The sequence below is a fragment of the Anomaloglossus baeobatrachus genome, chromosome 3 (genome assembly GCF_048569485.1).
Source record: "Anomaloglossus baeobatrachus isolate aAnoBae1 chromosome 3, aAnoBae1.hap1, whole genome shotgun sequence".
NCBI classification, from domain to species: Eukaryota; Metazoa; Chordata; class Amphibia; order Anura; family Aromobatidae; genus Anomaloglossus; species Anomaloglossus baeobatrachus.
Window position 1 is genome coordinate 439,791,047 of NC_134355.1, and position 19,440 is coordinate 439,810,486.

Consider the following 19,440-nt stretch of genomic DNA (forward strand, 5'->3'; position numbering starts at 1 on the left):
CACCAGGTGAAAGAGACCAGTGAGGTGGGCTCGCTAAACCAAATAAGTATTAGCGGCTCTGAGGTGGAAACATTTGAAATGAAAAAAAGGTACAGAGCGGGAGCATTGTCAGCCCGCTGAGGGGGTGAATGGAGGTTGACAGCGTGGGAAAGTGTAATATGCTCCTGTGCGAAAGGTGAACTAAGGTGAAAGAAATGTGTGTGAAAAAGAAGAAGCGGTGAGCGCCTGCGCAAAGAGGTGACAATAGGTTGATACCGTGGGAAAAAAGACATTGCGCTTGCGCGAGAAGGTAAAAAGGATTGGAGCCGTGCGAATGGTAACCGCAATAAGCGGCTAGGGGCTGTGATAGTGATTTGATAAGGGGAATAAGCATGAAGAATGATTTTGGGGAGGTGTCCGAATCAAAAAGGAATTGATGTGAAATAAAAGAAAAATACATGTGGGACCAAAGGGAGGAGAGACCAGGGAAGTTGTATGGATAGGAACAGGACTCTGAGTCAGGAGGAGTCTCCATTTGGTCCCACATGTATTTTTCTTTCATTTCACATCAGTTCCTTTTTGATTCGGACACCTCCCCCAAATCATTCTTCATGCTAATGCTGGTAGCACTCCTGCATTTAATTTCTGGAGAGCACCCTTAATTATTTCTAGACATTCATTTAATAGTGCTGTTGTACTTGCATTTAATTTTGGTAGTTGCCTTCTGTTCTCTGTGTACTTAGACTGTGTCTATAATTAGTTAATACAGAGTATTTGCCTAACCCTTGTCTGTTTGTTTGCTTGTTTTATTTCACACTATCAGATTCCAGAATATGTACATAATTGTTACACATCAGATTGCCTGGATCCCTAAAGACAACCCTCTAGCAACTAATGATGAGCGAGCACTAAAGTGTTTGAGTGCTCTTTACTGCAGTGAAGTTGGTTGGAAGCTCTGATAGGCTCGACTTGAGTAACAAGTATACTGGAAATCAATTATTGGGCACTTCAGCTCTCTGCTCATACATCCAGCTATAAATAATGCATTTCCGGAAGAGGGTGAGCAGGATTTTTTTTTTTTTTTAAACACAGTATCTGAACAACATTGTATTTACCCCCAGTGAAGACCATTCATAGACTACAATCGACTCTCACTGGGATGTCGGCTCCCATCATTAACTGAAGGGAGCCGGATCTTTGTATTGGATGTTCACGAATGACACATCTGAGCACCCGCAATACTAGGCCAAGTACTGAGCGTACCCGAGCTACCTGATGCTCAATCAAGTATCAATCAGATGCAAGCATGCTCACTCATCATTAGTTCGTAGATAATACAGATTACATATTCTCCAGTGTAGCCTTAAACAACATGATCCATTTGTTCCATTACCGTCACATATTGCTGATGTATTGTACTTACCTGTGTATCCAGGATTACATGTACAGATATAACTTCCCTCTGTGTTATTACAGGAGGCGTTAGATGAACAGTTGTTCTTTCCTCCACATTCATCAATATCAGCACAATATGTCCCATTACCTGATCACAATACACAAATGATTAATAACCATTGAAGCCTGAGATTAAGAGCTCATCCACACTTGTCTTACAATATGGTCATAAAGCATCAATGGCTGGTTCTGTTTTCCATAGGAAAAACTGCAGTCAAAGCCTTTTAGTCATTACTAATGATAATAAATGTCCCAAATACAAATCAGTCACCTTATGTTAATAATTGAGAAGAAAATACTACAAATCAATCTATCAAATTATGCACATACAGTATTGTATCTGACAACCTCATATATCATTAATATTCAGAACATGGGTCAGTGTGATATTAGATATGAATGTGTCCATGACTGTTTTGTCATTGTTACTGGAGATAGCGTCCAGTGAATGAATGTATACAGACATCTTTATTGATCGGTGATTACCTTGGTATCCATCATTACATGTACATAAGTATTCTCCTGTTCTGTTACTACACACTGCATTGGAAGAACAGTTTCTGTCATCCGTACAGGCTGTCAGCGCCTCACAGGCAAATCCATTGCCTAGGGGAAAAAAAGAACACAATTCATTACACTAAGTATAACAATTATATTACTTTTACTTAAATTGAATACTTTGTGTTTTAGTAATAATTTATATATTATACAGATAACACAAATACACATAGTATACATTTTTGTCAAGATCCTTCTTGCATTGATCACAGTGTAATAGACTCCACTTTCAAATACAGTTAATTCATCAGGGTGCGCCAAGGGGTTATTATGACAATTACACAATATTCTGAATTACTGCAGTATATAGTATAAGCAATTCAGTGATCACAGGTTCAAGACACCTAAAGCATAAAAGAGAATACAAAATAAGATAAAAAATAATCACGTCTTTTTACTTTTCCATGAATTGAAAAAATACAAAAGTTGCCGGTCTCAGAAAAAGAAAAACACAAATCAATTTTGTTTTCTTTTAAACAGATTTTTTTTTTTTTACCACTAAATTATAAACAAAACCTACACAAGTTTGTTATTGTCGTAACTGAGCAGATTTGGAGGATCACACTGCCAGGTCATTCTTATTGCAAATTGAATGTCGTAAAACCAAAACGTTAAAAACAATGGCGGAATTGAGGCTTTTACCCACAATTTCACATCATTTAGAATTTTTCTCTTCTTTTGTTACATTATATAGTAAAGTGAACGATTTTTTCCAAAACTACAACTTGTCCTTCAAAACAGAAGCCCTCATGGGGCTCCACCAGAAAAAGGATAAAAAAAAGTATGGGTCTTGGAAAAAAGAAAGTAAAAAGCAAACACAAAAACAGTCAGCTAGTCATTAGGGGGCAAAAAAAGTGGAGGTAAAGATTGGAATCAATGCCAAGTCAGAACTCACCTGAGAATCCATCATTACAAGCACAGATAAAACTTCCTATTGTGTTAGTGCAGGTTGCATTAGATGAACAGTTATTATGGGTCAGGCACTCATTAATATCATCACAGTGGGTCCCATTACCTAATTAATATTAAATATTTTACAATTAGCTGAGTATATAACTTTAGAAGTAGATGTGATAATGGAAATATATTATTCTACATAACATGATATTAATCTGCATATAGATTTGCTTATCTCTAATTACAAAGTATCTACCACAAGTCTTCTTGTTATGAGCAGTTTACAGAAAAAGCTACTAGAATCTCTTACTGACTGATTATATGGAAATTACTATTATATCAAAAAGGTAATATAAAGTAATAAACTAATTTGCTCACCTGAGAATCCATCATTACAAGCACAGGTGTAATTTCCTATTGTGTTAGTGCAGGTTGCATGAGGTGAGCAGATATTAGGGGTCAGACATTCATTAATATCATCACAATGGGTCCCATTACCTAATAAATATGAAATGTTTCACAGTTGACAGAGGATCTAAGATGGAGGTAGGAAGATATCAATATATTTACTACTGAAATATACACTATAAGATATTATCCTCTCAGTCAGAAGGAATATGTTGGCGATGCAATGGATTAGATCTAATTGTGCTACACTGGCAGATTACCTTTCAGACCATGCTCTTTGCATGGTCTAACAGGCCACTGTAGCTGACAGACTAGGAGGTCATTATTTCAACTCCTGCTGTCATGGAAACCATTGAGTCCCTCTGGTAGTGTCACTTTTAACTTGAACTTCTACATACTGTGATCACTACCGGTTAAACAGCGAGAAACAGCGCAGGCACTGGCTGTGACAACCGGAGTTTAGCTATTTTTTAAGATGAGCTCTCATCTGCAATCGTACATGGAGGAATGCATTGCAAAGTAGGACTTGCCTGCACTTACAATGGCGGGAAGGGATTAAAGAAAGGTAACAATAGGGATCAATGCCAAATCAGACTTCACCTGAGAATCCATCATTACAAGAACAGATGAAGCTTCCTCTATTGTGTAAAGCTGGGTTTACACACTGCAACATCTCAAACGACATCGCTGTAACGTCACCGGTTTTGTGACGCAATAGCGATGTTGTTTGCGATGTTGCAGTGTGTGAAACCTATCAGCGACCCGGCCCCTGCTGTGAAGTTGTAATCGTTACAAATCGTTCAGGACCATTCCTAGGTCCTTTGTTTCCCGCTGTGCAGCATGAAGTTTCAGTGTGTGAAGACTTTGCAGCGACTTTGTTAGCAACTTCCCTTTCAAAAGGCTGCTTATCAACGTCCCCAACAACCAGCTAGGTCGCTCTGCAGGTCCGGATCGCTGTTGAGTTGTTGGCCAGGTTTGCCTGTTTGACAGCTCACCAGCGACTTAGCAGAGACTTAGGGAGGTCGCTGTTACGTCACAAAACCGGTGACGTTACAGCGATGTCCTTTGCGATGTTGCAGTGTGTAAACCCAGCTTTAGAGAAGGTTGCATTTTGTGAACAGATTTTATTGGTCACAGATTTATTAATATCCTCACAATGGGATCCATATCTTAAGCAATAAAAATGCTTTATAGATAACTGAGGATGTCAGATTAGTTACTCTAGGATACATCTGATACAGTGGTCTACGCTGAGCACAGTCTAAGGATCACCTCTTTTCCCTAAAAACAGGATACAGATACACCCCTGAAGCGTCCCTTCACTATAAAGTGAAAAAGAGTCAAAAAGATTTTCATTTGGACTCTGTTTGAGATTATTTCTGTCACTATCCTCCATTTTTGTGGGTACATAAAAGCAGAGTTGACCACACACGGAGCCATAAAATCAATTTTTTTTCCAAGTATTCTGACTCAAGTTTTCCTCTAATGGGAGAAATGAAAGAGAACCTTCTGCATACACTGACTGATATTAAGAATAACATGGCAATGCTGAATTCATGGCAAAATATTTATTCAATATGATCAACTCATTTGCTCACCTGAGAATCCATCTTTACAAGCACAGATGAAGCTTCCTATAGTGTTAGTGCAGGCTGCATTAGGTGGGCAGATATTATTGGTCTCACATTCATTAATATCCTCACAGTGGGTCCCATTACCTGATCAAAATAAAATGAATCATAGTAAACTGAGGATATATAGATGTAAAAAACTGTAACTTGACACCTACATGACCTTCTCAAAGCCTTCTATGTGTTATTGTCCATTTACAGCTTTCTACATCATACTATATTATGTGCAATATGTGTTTGGATAAAAGAATGTCCGGGCTCCTTTGGGGCTTTAGACCAAGGGGACACATGGTATCACGGCCACATGGAGCCTATGGTTTGGGTGTCGTTGTTATTAATTTCTACTGGATCTTTATTCTTACTTGTCCACTTATTCTATTAACCTTGTTATCTTTATAATGGCTACTGGTTTAAGTATAATATGAGATGTTTAATATTACTTGATTGTGTTGGTAGCTGGGCAGATTTTTGGAACCATATCTTATTGGTGGTTCAGAGGAGTCAGATGTACCCCAGTAATGGGCAGGGTCTATTTTTAACCCTTGGTAGCACACAGAAGTTTTCTTTTACCGATGTCCCTATTTGGACAGTAAAAATCATCGGGAAGAGGAGTTTGAAGATAAATCCCTGATGCTGAGGGAGATTCATGCCAGTTTGAGGAAAGAAGAAGATCAGCGCCCGCCTGCCCGCCACTATTTTTTTTTTTTTTCTTCACAATGTTTGTTGTATAACCAGCTATGCTGGATGCATTTGGTGATTGTTTCATGATTTGGTTTTTTTTTTATTTATTGAATATAATTTTTTTGGCATTTATTTGTCAGTTACTGATTGGGTAACCTCAGCAATAAACATTGTAGATTCAATAGGCCACAATCTCTAGTGTCTGTGTCATTTTATGTTTCAAGGTGTTCTGGTATTGGGGCTTATGATACCATGCTACATCTGCTACATTAGAGGTTGATGTTGATAAAACCATGGCCTTACCCGTCTATAAGATGTGGTATATGAAAAGAAAAGCTAGGCTCATGTTATCAGGATATGCTCTATATAAATGATGTGCGGTGACAAACATTGTATATATTTCTGTTGGGATTTCATTGTACTGAACTTCAGCCTCAACCACTGGATTAAATACAGATAAAGAAAGCTAACAATTGGAATTAGTTCTGTATGGATGTAGGTACAGCTGCATCACAAATACTAATAGAAATAAAGTGTCAGCAGCAAAAAGATATAGACGCTCCTGTCAAAAGTGTAAAATACAATGAAGAAATGACGAAGCCCCTTGTGCTTATACACATAAAATGCACCAGTCAACAAATTTTTCAGAGACCTAAAAAGGGAAACTAATATATCTCCAAGAACAAACTAAAGTTCAAATTAACCCGACAAACCAAGGAATCTGATCGAAAATGTGAAGGGATGTGTGCCGAGATGTGTTATAAAATCAGTGCTCCAATTGCAGTATACAGTGCCTTGCAAAAGTATTCGGCCCCCTTGAACTTTTCATCCTTTTCCCACATTTCAGGCTTCAAACATAAAGATAAAAATGTTAATTTTACGAAGTATCAACAACAAGTGGGACACAATTGTGAAGTTGAATGAAATGTATTGCTTATTTTAAACTTTTTAAAAAAATAAATTAATGAAAAGTGGGGCGTGCAATATTATTTGTCCCCTTTAACCCCTTCACAACTGTCTGATTTTGCACTTTCCGTTTTTTTTTCGCCATTCTTCTTTTGCAAGACGTAACTTTTTTATATTTCAGTCAATATGGTCATGTGAGGGCTCGTTTTTTGCAGAATGGGTTGTACTATTAAATGAAACAATACCTTTTACGATATAGTGTACTGGATAACGTAAAAAAAAATCCAAATGCAGAAACATTGCAAAAAAAGTGCGATAGCACTATTATTTTTGATATATTTTATTCACGGTGTTCATTATATGGTAAAACTAATGTGTCAGTGTTATGACTGAGGTTAGTGCGAGTTCGTAGACACGAAACATGAATAGTCACATACTTTAAATGACACTTTTTTATAAATATCTTTGAGAAAAGGCTTTCTCCTTGCCACTCTTCCATAAAGGCCAGATTTGTGCAGTGTACGACTGATTGTTGTCCTATGGACAGACTCTCACACCTCAGCTGTAGATCTCTGCAGTTCATCCAGAGTGATCATGGGCCTCTTGGCTGAATCTCTGATCAGTTTTCTTCTTGCTTGAGATGAAAGTTTGAATGGATGGCAGGGTCTTGGTAGATTTGCAGTGCTATGATACTCCTTCCATTTCAATATGATCACTTGCACAGTGCTCCTTGGGATGTTAAAAGCTTTGGAAAACTAAATCCGGCTTTAAACGTCTCCACAACAGTATCACAGACCTGCCTGTTGTGTTCCTTGGTCTTCATGATGCTATCTGAGCTTTAAACAGAACGCTAAGACTATCACAGAGCTGGTGCATTTATACGGAGACGTGATTACACACAGGTGTCTTAAATTTCTCATCATCAGTTGTGACGCCCTGGACTATCAGGTCATCACAGGGTATTGTACAATCTCCCGTTCCATAAAATATCCAAATCCTTCTTGGTTATGGTGTTGCCTACAACAGCTAGTTAAAATCCTAGGTACACTCTGCACCACACCCACCAGACACACCAGTGGACGGCCTGAGTGGAATAGGGTCGCCCACTTGGGTGGTTGGTTAAGGGGAGGTCATGAGTGTCAGGAGAGTCAGTCAGTGAGTCGAGAGAGAGAGTGTTGAGGAAGTAGAAGAGAAAGAAGGTCAGGGGCTGGGCTGCTTGGAAGCCATCTAGGTAGCAGACGGTGGTCTGAGCTTAGAGGAGCTGGACCCCTGGTCACAGGGGATCGTGGAAAGGGGTACGGAACTGTCGAGGAAGACAGCTGGCGGCCTTGCACCATAACCAGGCTGGGACCAGGGCACGACGGGGTATGTGGACCCTAGGTCAGGAAGTAGCTTCAGGCAACCTGACAATTTACTCGACGAGAATGGAGCCTTCAAGATCCGCTCTCCGCCTGCTCTCAAATCGGGGAACTATTGCAACGAGGGGGATAGGACTTTCCACCAAAACGGTCCAGAAAATCCCAAGCATGAATCCTGAGAGCAAGCTTTCACACTTAGCCATAGTGGGGAGCGGGACCCGACTAGTGCCATACTACCGGGACCAACTGAAAAGTAACTTAGTGCCAGGAGGAAAGGTCATGGATCACCAGGCAGCACCAGTGGGGTCGGGACCCGAACTAAGCTCCCCTCACTTGCAGCGGTATCCAGACCTTTGGTTTATCCAGTTCTCGGTGTCAGCTTAATGGACTGAGTGAGTACAAAAGCGATCCCTCTGCACCCAATAGAACTCCCCGAACACCATCACCGAGTCCCGGGGCATCCCCCTTACCCGTGGAGGGTTCTAACACCTGGCTTCCCCACTCCATTGCCCCCTGGTACTCCCAACTGCAGCGGTGGTACTCCGCACTACCACACACCACGGGTGGCGTCACGAACTCTAAACACAATCCCCTGTAAATACCCCCTTCATTTTCAGTGGCTGCACGACCCCCGGGTCCGGACACCCCTCGAGCCACCACGAATCCGCATCCGAGCAGCCCAGCTGCTGGCACGGGGGTGGTACACAGTCATTTAGAGTCATCAGTCATTTAGAGATCCTCAATGAACTTCTGGAGTGAGTTTGCTGCACTGAAAGTAAAGGGGCCGAATAATATTGCACACTCCCCTTTTCAGTTATTTATTTTTTAAAAAAGTTTAAAATAAGCAATACATTTCGTTCATCTTCACAATTGTGTCCCACTTGTTGTTGATTCTTCACCATTACATTACAACATTAATTTTTTTATCTTTATGTTTGAAGCCTGAAATGTGGGAAAAGGTTGAAAACTTCAAGGGAGCCAAATACTTTAGCAAGGCACTGTATATAAGAAAACAGGTAATACCTATATAACTGGACTCAATTATTCAGAATCAGTGCACAGCAAATTAGGACTCACCTGAAAATCCATCATTACAAGCACAGGTGAAACTCCCTATTGTGTTAGTGCAGGTTGCATTAGGTGAGCAGATATTATGGGTCTCACATTCATCAATATCATCACAGTGGGTCCCGTCTCCTAATTAATATAAAATGCTTTACAGTTATCAGTAGAAGGGTAGATGTGATAATAGAAACATATTCATCCATATACATTTATCAGTGAGTGAAAAATAGAATCATCCAAATATTAACATATCGAGCTGCAAATGAAATATTAAAAATCACTTGACGTGGGTTCTCGTGTTATTGATAAACTACAGAGAAATCTTCTGAAAGTGTGAAAGGAGCATAAAATTGTCCAGATCCATAAACACAACCCTCTTAAGGTAGGAACTAATGATGAGCGAGCACTAAAGTGTTTGAGTGCTCTTTACTCGAGTGAAACTGGTTGGAAGCTCTGATGGGCTCGACTCAAGTAACGGGTATACTGGAAATGAATTATTGGGTAGTTCAGCTCTCTTCTCACATACAGCCAGCCATAAACAGAGCATTTCCGGAAGAGGGTGGGCGGAATTTATTTTTTTCTTAAACACAACATCTAAAAACAATGTTTTTTATCCCCAGTGAGAACCATTCATAGATTGCAATCAGCTCTCACTGGGATGCCAATTCCCATCATTCACTGAGGGGAATCGGCCCTGTGTGTTGGATCATGCATGAATGACACATCCGAGCACCCGCAATACTCGGCCAAATACCGAGCGTAGCCAAGTAGCTTGACTTCAGATTTTTTTTTCCGACTAAATTAGAAACAAAACCTACACAAGTTTGTTTGTTATTTGTAACTGAGCAGAGTTGGAGGGTCACACTGCCAGGTCATTCTTATTGCACATTGAACATCGTAAAACCAAAACGTGAAAAATAGTGGCGAAATTGAGGCTTTTCCCCACAATTTCAGACCATTTAGATTGTTTTCCCCTTTTTTGTTACATCATATGGTAAAGTGAAGGATGTTTTTCACAACTACAAATTGTCCTTCAAAATAGAAGTCCTCATGGGGCTCCACCAGATAAAGGATAAATAAGTTACTGGTCTTGGAAAAGAGAAAGGAGAAAATGAAACCACAAATACCCAAAAATGTGGCAGTAACTATAGGGTTAAAACAAGGGGAGGTAAAGATAGGAGTCAAAAATAAGTCAGAACTCACCTGAGAATCCATCCTTACAAGCACAGGTGTAGTTTCCTATTGTGTTAGTGCAGGTTGCATTAGGTGAGCAGATATTATTGGTCTCACATTCATCAATATCATCACAGTGGGTCCCATTGCCTGAATAATATTAAATGTCTTATATGTTACTAAGGATATAACATAACAGGTAGATGTGATAATGCAAAGGTATTAATCTACATAACATGATATTAATCTACAAAACGATTTTCTTATTTCTAATTACAAAGTATCTAACAGGTATCATATTATCAGGTGTAGTGTAATGTCTCACCTGTAAATCCATCCTTGCAGATACATGTAAAGTTTCCTATCTCATTTTGACACAAAGCATTTGGTGAACATGTGGAGTTACTTTCACATTCATCAATATCTATGGATCAATACAAGACAATATAAGCTGTGTACACTGATGAGCTATTAACAATAATATACCATATAAGTTACAGAAAAGGAAAGCAGAAGGTCTGTACCTGTGCAGTGCTTTCCATCCCCAGTAAATCCAGTAGGACAGTCTCCACAACCAGAAGAAGTGTTACAGGATGCACCAGGGAAGCAGCCGTCAGCACACAGATCAGGAGGAGTCTCACAGAAATCTCCAGTGTAATTATTAGAGCAGTCACAGCTCAGGATCTGTAATTAAAGTCAAGAAAGAGTTACTGGAAATTCCTAAAATCTTGTGTGGAGCTTGTTGTATTATTACAATGTGTTATCTCTGATTGTAGAGGAGATTATAGACACATTCTCCACATCTGATATCCCCGATATAACAATGTACACAAGATGCAGCCAATCATTGTGGAGATACATCAAACTGAAGGAGACGTACAGATATGACCTCTGTTAGTCTGCACAGAGGTGTAGGACTAATAGATTATATGGCCCTGTGCGCATGCTGCGGTTTTTACTGTGGATTTGCCACGGTTTTGCTGCATGAATTGCTTCAAAAAATGTTCATAACCTTTCTGCAGTCATTCCCCAGCAAAACCTGTGGTAAAAAAAAGGAGTGCGCACACTGGGGTTTTTTTCCCCCTACAGGTTTTGCTGCAGAATTTCTGCAGGAAAAAGAATGATAATGTCACTTCTTTTCTGCAGGTACCTGCATTTTTTCCATAGATAATGGTAAAAAAATGCAGGGACCAACCCGCGGAAAAACCACAGCAAATCTGCGGTAAAACCGCATGTGGATTTTGGGTGCGGTTGCCCCGTTTTTTTGCCGCAGGTGCGGAATTCTGCCAGAGGGTGCCAATTTTTCTTAAGAAAATGAACTTTTCTAGTGCGCACATAGCCATAGGGTCTCACAGTCCAAACATAACTTCATTCGGAATAAATCAGACATGGCAGCAGCTGGTATAAAGGGGGCTTTACACGCAAAGACATCGCTAACGAGATGTTGTTGGGGGTCACGAAATTCGTAACGCAGATCCGGCCTCGTTAGCGAACTCATTGCGTTTGACACGTACGAGCGACCGCTAACGATCAAAAATACTCACCTAATCATTGATCGTTGACACAGGTTATTCGTCGTTCCTGAGGCAGCACACATCGCTATGTGTGACACCCAGGGAATGACTAACAACACCGTACCTACGTCCTCTGGCAACGAGGTGAGCGTGACTTTCCTGCGGCTGCTCTCCGCCCCTCCGCTTCAATTGGACTCCTGCCGTGTGACGTCACTGTGACTCTGCACGAACCGCCCCCTTAGAAAAAAGGCTGTTTGCCGGCCACAGCGATGTCGTTAGGTAGTTGAGTATGTGTGACGGGTACTAGCAATATTGTGCGCCACAGGCAGCGATTTGCCTGTGACGCACAAAGGTCAGGGGCGAGTGCTTTCACGAGCGACATCGCTAGTGATGTCGCTGCGTGTAAAGCAGCCTTAAGTCTCATCAAATACTCAGATGTGCAAATATTCTTTTAGATATGGTATGAACTATGAGAATGAACTAAAATACTACATCTGGCCATTTTCTACAAAGTATTACAGGTCAATTTAGAGAACTTCTGAAATCCGGGATGGCACTGATCTAAAAACATCGTGTTCGCCTCATCAACGGAAACTCAGTTGACAGCAAGATGGAGAATAATCTACTGATTGTTGTTAATTATGGTGTTATTTTATGGAATTGTCATACATCAGAGAACAACTGTGAGCAACCAGCAATCTGGAAAACAGTGTGAAAATGTAGGCCAGCTTAATGTGGTACTATGAGATATCCAGAAAAATTGTTGTATTTTTGCATCAGAAGCTGAGTTCAATAGTGGATCCTCTTAGATTCTTTTGTTCCAGTGATGCCCAATTCCTTATAGAATGAAAAGATGTCTGTGCCTGACCATATGGAAGTGGAAGTTTATATTGTCTATAAACAGTTAAATAAATAGTAACTGAAAAGTTCTGTTACTTACAGAGAGAGAACTGCCATTGACTTTAGTGGTTTGAGTATAATCACACTCAGATTCCATACTACAAGCACATAGAACGAAGGACAGCTGTAAACTGGATGAAAGGTTTTGGGAGTCAGTTGCTATAATAAAGAAGATAAATTCGCTCTTGCTTCTCGGTGTCCACGTCAAAGTTCCATTGTCTTTTGCAGAAATAAAAAAAATAATCATGCCACAGAAAATTCTGTACATTTTTCTATTGTTCATTATTATGCATTTTGACACTAATTAATAACTCTGTAATACTTTTTCTTGTTTGGTAAGGTTTATATGTCTCCTATATGTTGATTTTTCCCATTGATTAAGACATTTTACTTTTTCTGTCTGCTATTTTAACAACTGGTTTCATATTCACAATCATTTTAACTGCTTCAATTTACCTCAAGTAATAAATGAAAAAAAAAACCTTTTCAGTTTTCTTTTGAATAATATATGATTTTGGCATAAAGCTCTTATACAGAATTATGGTTACAGACTGTAAAAATAAAGTCGTGTAGCCATATTTTGCTGTCATTTTCCACTATAAAGATCAGTAAGAAAAATATAAGACTTAGCAGAGGAAGTTGAATAAAGTGAAACTCTAAAGCTAAGGGTACCGTTTCACTAAATGACGTACCAGCGATTCTGACCACGATATGACCTGATCAGGATCGCTGGTGCGTTGCTACATGGTCGCTGGTGAGCTGTCAATCAGGCAGATCTCACCAGCGACCAGTGACCAGCCACCAGCGTCTCGTGGAAACGATGCTGCGCTTGGTAACCAAGGTAAATATCGGGTAACTAAGCAAAATGCTTTGCTTGGGTACCCGATATTTACCCTGGTTGCCAGCGCACACCGCTTAGCACTGGCTCCCTGCACTCATAGCCAAGGTACACATCATATTACTAAGCAAAGTGCTTCGCTTAGTTACACGATGTGTACTCAAGCTACGTGTGCAGGGAGCCAGCACTGGCAGCCTGAGAGCGGCGTACACTAGTAACCAAGGTAAATATCGGGTAACCAAGCAAAGCGCTTTGCTTAGTTACCCGATGTGTACCTTGGTTACCAGCGTCGGCAGCTTCCAGATGCCGGCTCCCTGCTCCCTGCACATTCAAATCGTTGCTCTCCCGCTGTCAAACACAGCGATGTGTGCTTCACAGTGGGAGAGCAACGAGCAAAAATGAACCAACACTGTGTGTAATGATCAGTTATTTCACAGCAGGGGCCAGATCTCTGCTTAGTGTCACACACAGCAAGATCGCTGATGAGGTCACTGGTACGTCACAAAACCTGTGACTCAGCAGCGATCTCGCTAGCGATCTCATTATGTGAGAAGTACCCCTAAGATCACATGTCCTGTAATCATCTGTTAGAATTGATCCTGCAGAGATTCGATGGGAAACAAGTTCTAACGGATCCATTTAATTTTTACTTTAGAGTGTATGGAGAACAGATCCGTTAACAGATTGCTAATTATATTCCATTTGTAACAGATCCTGTAAGAAAATAATGGATCCATTACAAATACATATGGCTAAATATCAATCTGTTTATGGATCCGTCCTCCATAAACTCAAATGTTAAAAAGAAATGGATCTGGCAGACATCAGTTATTTAACAACGGACACAAAGTTATGTTTGCACAACTTTTTTCCCAACGGATCTCTACAGGATCCCATCTAACAGATGATTACAGGACATGTGAACTCAGCCTAACCTTGGAGACACATAGATCTTCATAAGATCTATGATATAGATTATTATTATTTTTTTTTTTAAATCAAGAGTATTTATAAAAGTATTTCATTTTTCTATCTTAGATGCACTGGATCAATACTAATTGATTTTACAAGTGCCCCTGTCCTTAAAAAGGAACCTGTTAATAGGTTTTTCCTTTATAAGCTGCTGTCACATTTTATAAGGGAAAAACGTGGTGACAGGTTCCCTTTAAAAGATTTAAAATACCAAAATATGTACATACTGTCAAGAACAACATGTAATGATAATTAAGTTTACAGTAAATGATAAATGTAGAATTTGTGTAAAGCAGAAAGGGGGAAAAAAAAAGGAAAACATTTTGTATATACTTTTTTTGTATATCTTTTATGTGATTGGTTACACCATATGTTTTAAGGAAGGTCCCATAATGCAATGCATAATGATTTATTGACTAAGGGTGCATAGCGCCAGAAAGGCATAGACGCTTGTATTTCCATTATTATGGGGTTTTAATTTTATTGCAAAAATAAAAACTTTATGAGATTCACCATCTTTGGAATAGACTAAATAAATAAATAAATATAATAAAATGTATAAATGATTTGTTTTATTCAAAGACTTTTCCCTAAAAAGCAATCTAGGCTCATACATGTGATGTAAAAAAACAAGAATCTCTCACCAGTCAGATTAATGTCGGTATTTGTCACAGGATCAGCAGAGAAAACAACTCCTGTGCCATTAGCAGAATACTGTACTGTAACAGGAGTATTTATGAAGGCTTCAATAGTCAAACTTCCAATAATTGATGGAGCGATGGCATCTGAAAACACAAGAACAAGGCAATGTAGAGTGATGCTACTGTATGTATAATACACAATGCTATGCTAAGTCTGAGAGCAATCTTTCCTCGAGTTCTCATCTGGTTTACATACAAGCATATCCCCCAATTTTGAAGAACAGGAAGAAGCACAAATGTTGGCCATGCCACTAGTCACACCCCAAGCCACAAACATTTAGCAGTAAGGGACATTCGGTAGATTGCTAAGACTGTAGAGCATAGACCTAAATCCAGGACTGTCCCGCTGCATCCAGGACGGTTGAGACTAGAGATGAGTGGATCGAATGACAGGACTCCAGTTAATCATCTAGTTCAGTGTTACTCAGCAGCTGGACAACAGGCCACAAATCATTTACCACTCAGCGTCCCTAATATGGCTTATGATATTCAAGTACTGCTGAAACGTCATCTATGCATCCTGCTCATCTCTAGCTGGGACCCGGGGAGTTATTTTTTGTTCATTCATTTATAGTCGTAGCAGCCAGAACTTTCTCATCTTGATGAAAGCTTTGCTATGACATTTGCCTTTTTGTGTCTGTAAGGCTGTGTTCACACAGTGCTCATTGGAACCTTCACGAGTTTAAAAATTGTTTTGCAACCAATGCAATCAGTATGTTTTGCAACAATTTGGTTGTAAGGTTTTGAGCTCATTGGTGTTACCCATCATGTAATGTTTCTTGTGTGACACCTTGGTAATGAAATACCTTTTAGGCCACTTTCACGCATTGAGTATTTGGTGAGTTTTTTTACCTCAGTGTTTGTAAGTAGAAACCAGGCGTGGAACAATTAGAGGAAAAGTATAATAGAAACACGGCACCACTTCTGCTTTTTTTCCCACTCCTGGTTTTGGCTTACAAATACTGCGGTGAAAAAACTCATAAAATACTCAACATGTTCACATGGTCCAGGGCCATGTTCACATGTTGCATAAATACTGTATTTTTTGTTTTTTACTGGTGTCTGCACCAAACTACACAATATTGATCTCTGGTTATTGCATTTTTGCTGCATTTTTATGCCTTTTCCCCTGTATTTGATGCATTTTTAGTGGAAACGTGGAGCCATGATTTAATGTGGTTTTTAAAGTACAGAAAAGCTTTGATTCTGCACTTATAAAAGTAACTGCAGTTTTTTTCCATGCTTTTTTTAGGTTCCACATAGAAGCATCTAGAGAAAAAAAGCATCAAAACTGCACAGCTCAGCCTTGTCTTCAGATGCATATTGGGTGAAGTTCTTTTGAAATCACATCCACCTTACCTGAACATTTAAAACAACAACATTTCTTTGCAAAAAAGCAGCAGAAAAAATGCAACATTTACATGTGGACACCGCCTAAATGTTCAAGCAAAGTTGATGTGATGTCATGAAATCTCCATCACCGGTGTATCTAAAGATGCTGATGAACTGTGCAATATTGGTGATTTTCCTCTAGAAACTTCTATGTAGAGCTTGTAAAAAATGCAAGTAAAAAAATGCTGTTGCTTTTTAAAAGCAGAATCAAAGCTTTTCTGTAGTATTAAAAACCTAAATTCACGTCTGCACCAAAAAATGCATCAAACAAGGTGGAAAACGCAGAAATAAACCACAGCAAACATGCAATATTCAGATAAGATTGTTATTGCCTTGTGTGGTCTGCAAAACAAAGCAGTATAAAAATAAGCAACATTTATGGCATTTACACAGCCAAAAGCGGGCTTTACACGCTACGACATCGCTCAAGTGATCTCGTTGGGGTCACGGAATTTGTGACGCACATCCGGTCGCTTTAGCTATGCCACTGCGTGTGATACCTATGAGCGACTTTGCATCGTCGCAAAAACGTGCAAAATCGCTCATCGGTGACATGGGGTCCATTCTCAAATATCATTACTGCATCAGTAACGAAGTTGTTCCTCGTTCCTGCGGCAGCACACATCACTCCGTCTGACACCGCAGGAACGAGGAAGCTCACCTTACCTGCGTCCCGCCAGCAATGAGGAAGGAAGGAGGTGGGTGGGATGTTACGTCCCGCTCATCTCCGCCCCTCCGCTTCTATTGGGCGGCGGTTCAGTGACGCAGCTGTGACGTCGCTGTGACACTGAACGAACCGCCCCCTGAGAAAGGAGGCGGTTCGCCGGTCACAGCGACGTCGCAGGGAAGGTAAGTTCGTGTGACGGGTCTGGGCGATGTTGTGCGACACGGGCAGAGATTTGCCCGTGTCGCACAAACGATGGGGGTGGATACGCACGCTGGCGATATCGGTACCGATATCGCAGTATGTAAAGCGGCCTTAAGGCTATGTGCGCACTTTTTTTTACGCAGCGTTTTTGTGCATTTTTGCCCGCCAAAACCGCACAAAAATGCATAAAAACACACCCGCAGCAAACACGTGCAAAAAATGCACCAATAAAAATGCATGCGTTTTTACCTCGTTTGGGTGCGTTTTGCTGCGTTTTTGATCTCTGCATTTTTCTGCATTTTCCCAATGCATTGCAAGGGGGAAAAATGCAGAAAAACGCAGGAAAGAATTGACATGTCCATTTTTTTTTAAGCTCAAAGATGCAGCTTAAAAAAAAAGTTGTGTGCGGACAGCAAACATGAAAACTCATCGACTTTGCTGGGGAAGCAAAGTCATGCAGTTTTGAGCCCAAAAACGCACCCAAAAAACGTGCAAAAACGCCACAAAAAACGCACTGTGCGCACATAGCCTAAGTGATACATTTTTATTTATTTATTTTTTAAATGGATTAATAGAGAAAAATCAACCACTCCATTATTTTATGCCATTTATTATACTAATCTGATTGCTGTCTAGTGCAGGTCGTTACAATTACAGGGACATCAAATATGTGCATACTATTTGCTGAATTGGGATGTTTATTATTTTTTTAAAAAGCACATGAAAAAAGTCATTCTTTTAATAGTTTTTTTTAAATTTTTTGTTATTTTCATAGAAATAAAAACCAATCCTCTATTCTCCCTCCAGAATTCAGAGACATAGAAATACACTGCTCTGTACAATGTATCTCTATGTATCAGTATAATTTACCTGTAGAGTCAGAGCTTGCAATCCAGCTTCTACTATTGAAAATTACCAGAGTCTGTGGGTCAAAGATTTAGTTCCTTGTTTCTTGCTTATAAAGTTGAACAATGTCATTTTGAGTCGGGGGGTTGGGGAATTGAGAAACAAAATTACATTTTTGTTAATGTTTTCTCATTATTTTTAGCAGTTTTATAGGAAAAAAAATCTGACTTTTTCTTTACTTCTAGAATACAGGAATATAGAAATACACTGCTATGTACAGATGTATCGCTATATAACTGTATAATCTGCTTCTGGGTTTTCTTCCTGCACTATAGGTCAAGATTACCAAATCCTCCTATGTCTCTTAGAGTGGGTAGTAGCTTATTGGTAGAGCTGCTCTCTACAGCTTAAGGGGTACTTTGCACACTACGACATCGCAAGCCGATGCTTGCGATGCCGAGTGCGATAGTACCCACCCCCGTTGCAGCAGCGATATCTGGTGATAGCTGCCATAGCGAACATTATCGCTACGGCAGCTTCATATGCACTCACATGCCATGCGACGTCGCTCTGGCCGGCGAACCGCCTCCTTCCTAAGGGTGCGGGTCGTGCGGCGTCACAGCGACGTCACACGGCAGGCGGCCAATAGGAGCGGAAGGGCAGAGATTAGCGGCAGGTAAACATCCCGCCCACCTCCTTCCTTCCGTATTGCAGCCGGGACGCAGGTAAGGTGATGTTCCTCGCTCCTGCGGCTTCACACACAGCGATGTGTGCTGCCTGCTGGATCAAGGTGCAACATCGTACCATCGCTGCTGCTAAATTATGGAAATGTCGGACCCTACACCGATCATACGATAATGACGCTTTTGCGCTCGTTAATCGTATGTAAAATGATTTACTCACTACGATATTGACTGCGACGCCGGATGTGCGTCACTTTCAATTTGACCCCACCGACATCGCAGCTGCGATGTCGTAGTGTGCAAAGTACCCTTCAGAGGAATATGCAGGTTGATAGATCGAGTCCCGGAAAGATCAGAGAAGAGTAGAATTAAGATTTAACTTATGTATGTTCTGAGAGATTCTGCCCCTGCCCCCAAGGATTAGATGAAGAGCTTGTGAAGAAGTCAGGACAAAATCCTTGACGGTTGGGACAGTATAGCTTAATCAGGGACAGTTGGGAGCTATGCATATAGGTGTGGTCATAACCGGGCCCAGGAGTGGAGGGGGGAAGGCAACCAATCCCAGTTCATACTTCAGCTGGATGACATATATACAATGAAGAGGTCTAGGATGGG

General features: G+C 40.3%; 1 protein-coding gene across 1 annotated transcript in view; it reads right to left on the reverse strand.

Annotated features, from left to right (window-relative positions):
• Positions 1-19,440, reverse strand: part of LOC142297264 (uncharacterized) — a 280,648-nt gene that overhangs the window by 128,900 nt on the left and 132,308 nt on the right. The window contains exons 47-57 of the mRNA XM_075341519.1: positions 14,980-15,120; positions 12,566-12,744; positions 10,636-10,795; positions 10,437-10,535; positions 10,142-10,261; positions 8,951-9,070; positions 4,896-5,015; positions 3,268-3,387; positions 2,888-3,007; positions 1,921-2,040; positions 1,403-1,522 (exon numbers count right to left, since the gene is read on the reverse strand). Of these exons, the coding sequence (XP_075197634.1) occupies positions 1,403-1,522; positions 1,921-2,040; positions 2,888-3,007; positions 3,268-3,387; positions 4,896-5,015; positions 8,951-9,070; positions 10,142-10,261; positions 10,437-10,535; positions 10,636-10,795; positions 12,566-12,744; positions 14,980-15,120 (1,419 nt within the window). The remainder of the gene's footprint in view (positions 1-1,402; positions 1,523-1,920; positions 2,041-2,887; positions 3,008-3,267; positions 3,388-4,895; positions 5,016-8,950; positions 9,071-10,141; positions 10,262-10,436; positions 10,536-10,635; positions 10,796-12,565; positions 12,745-14,979; positions 15,121-19,440) is intronic.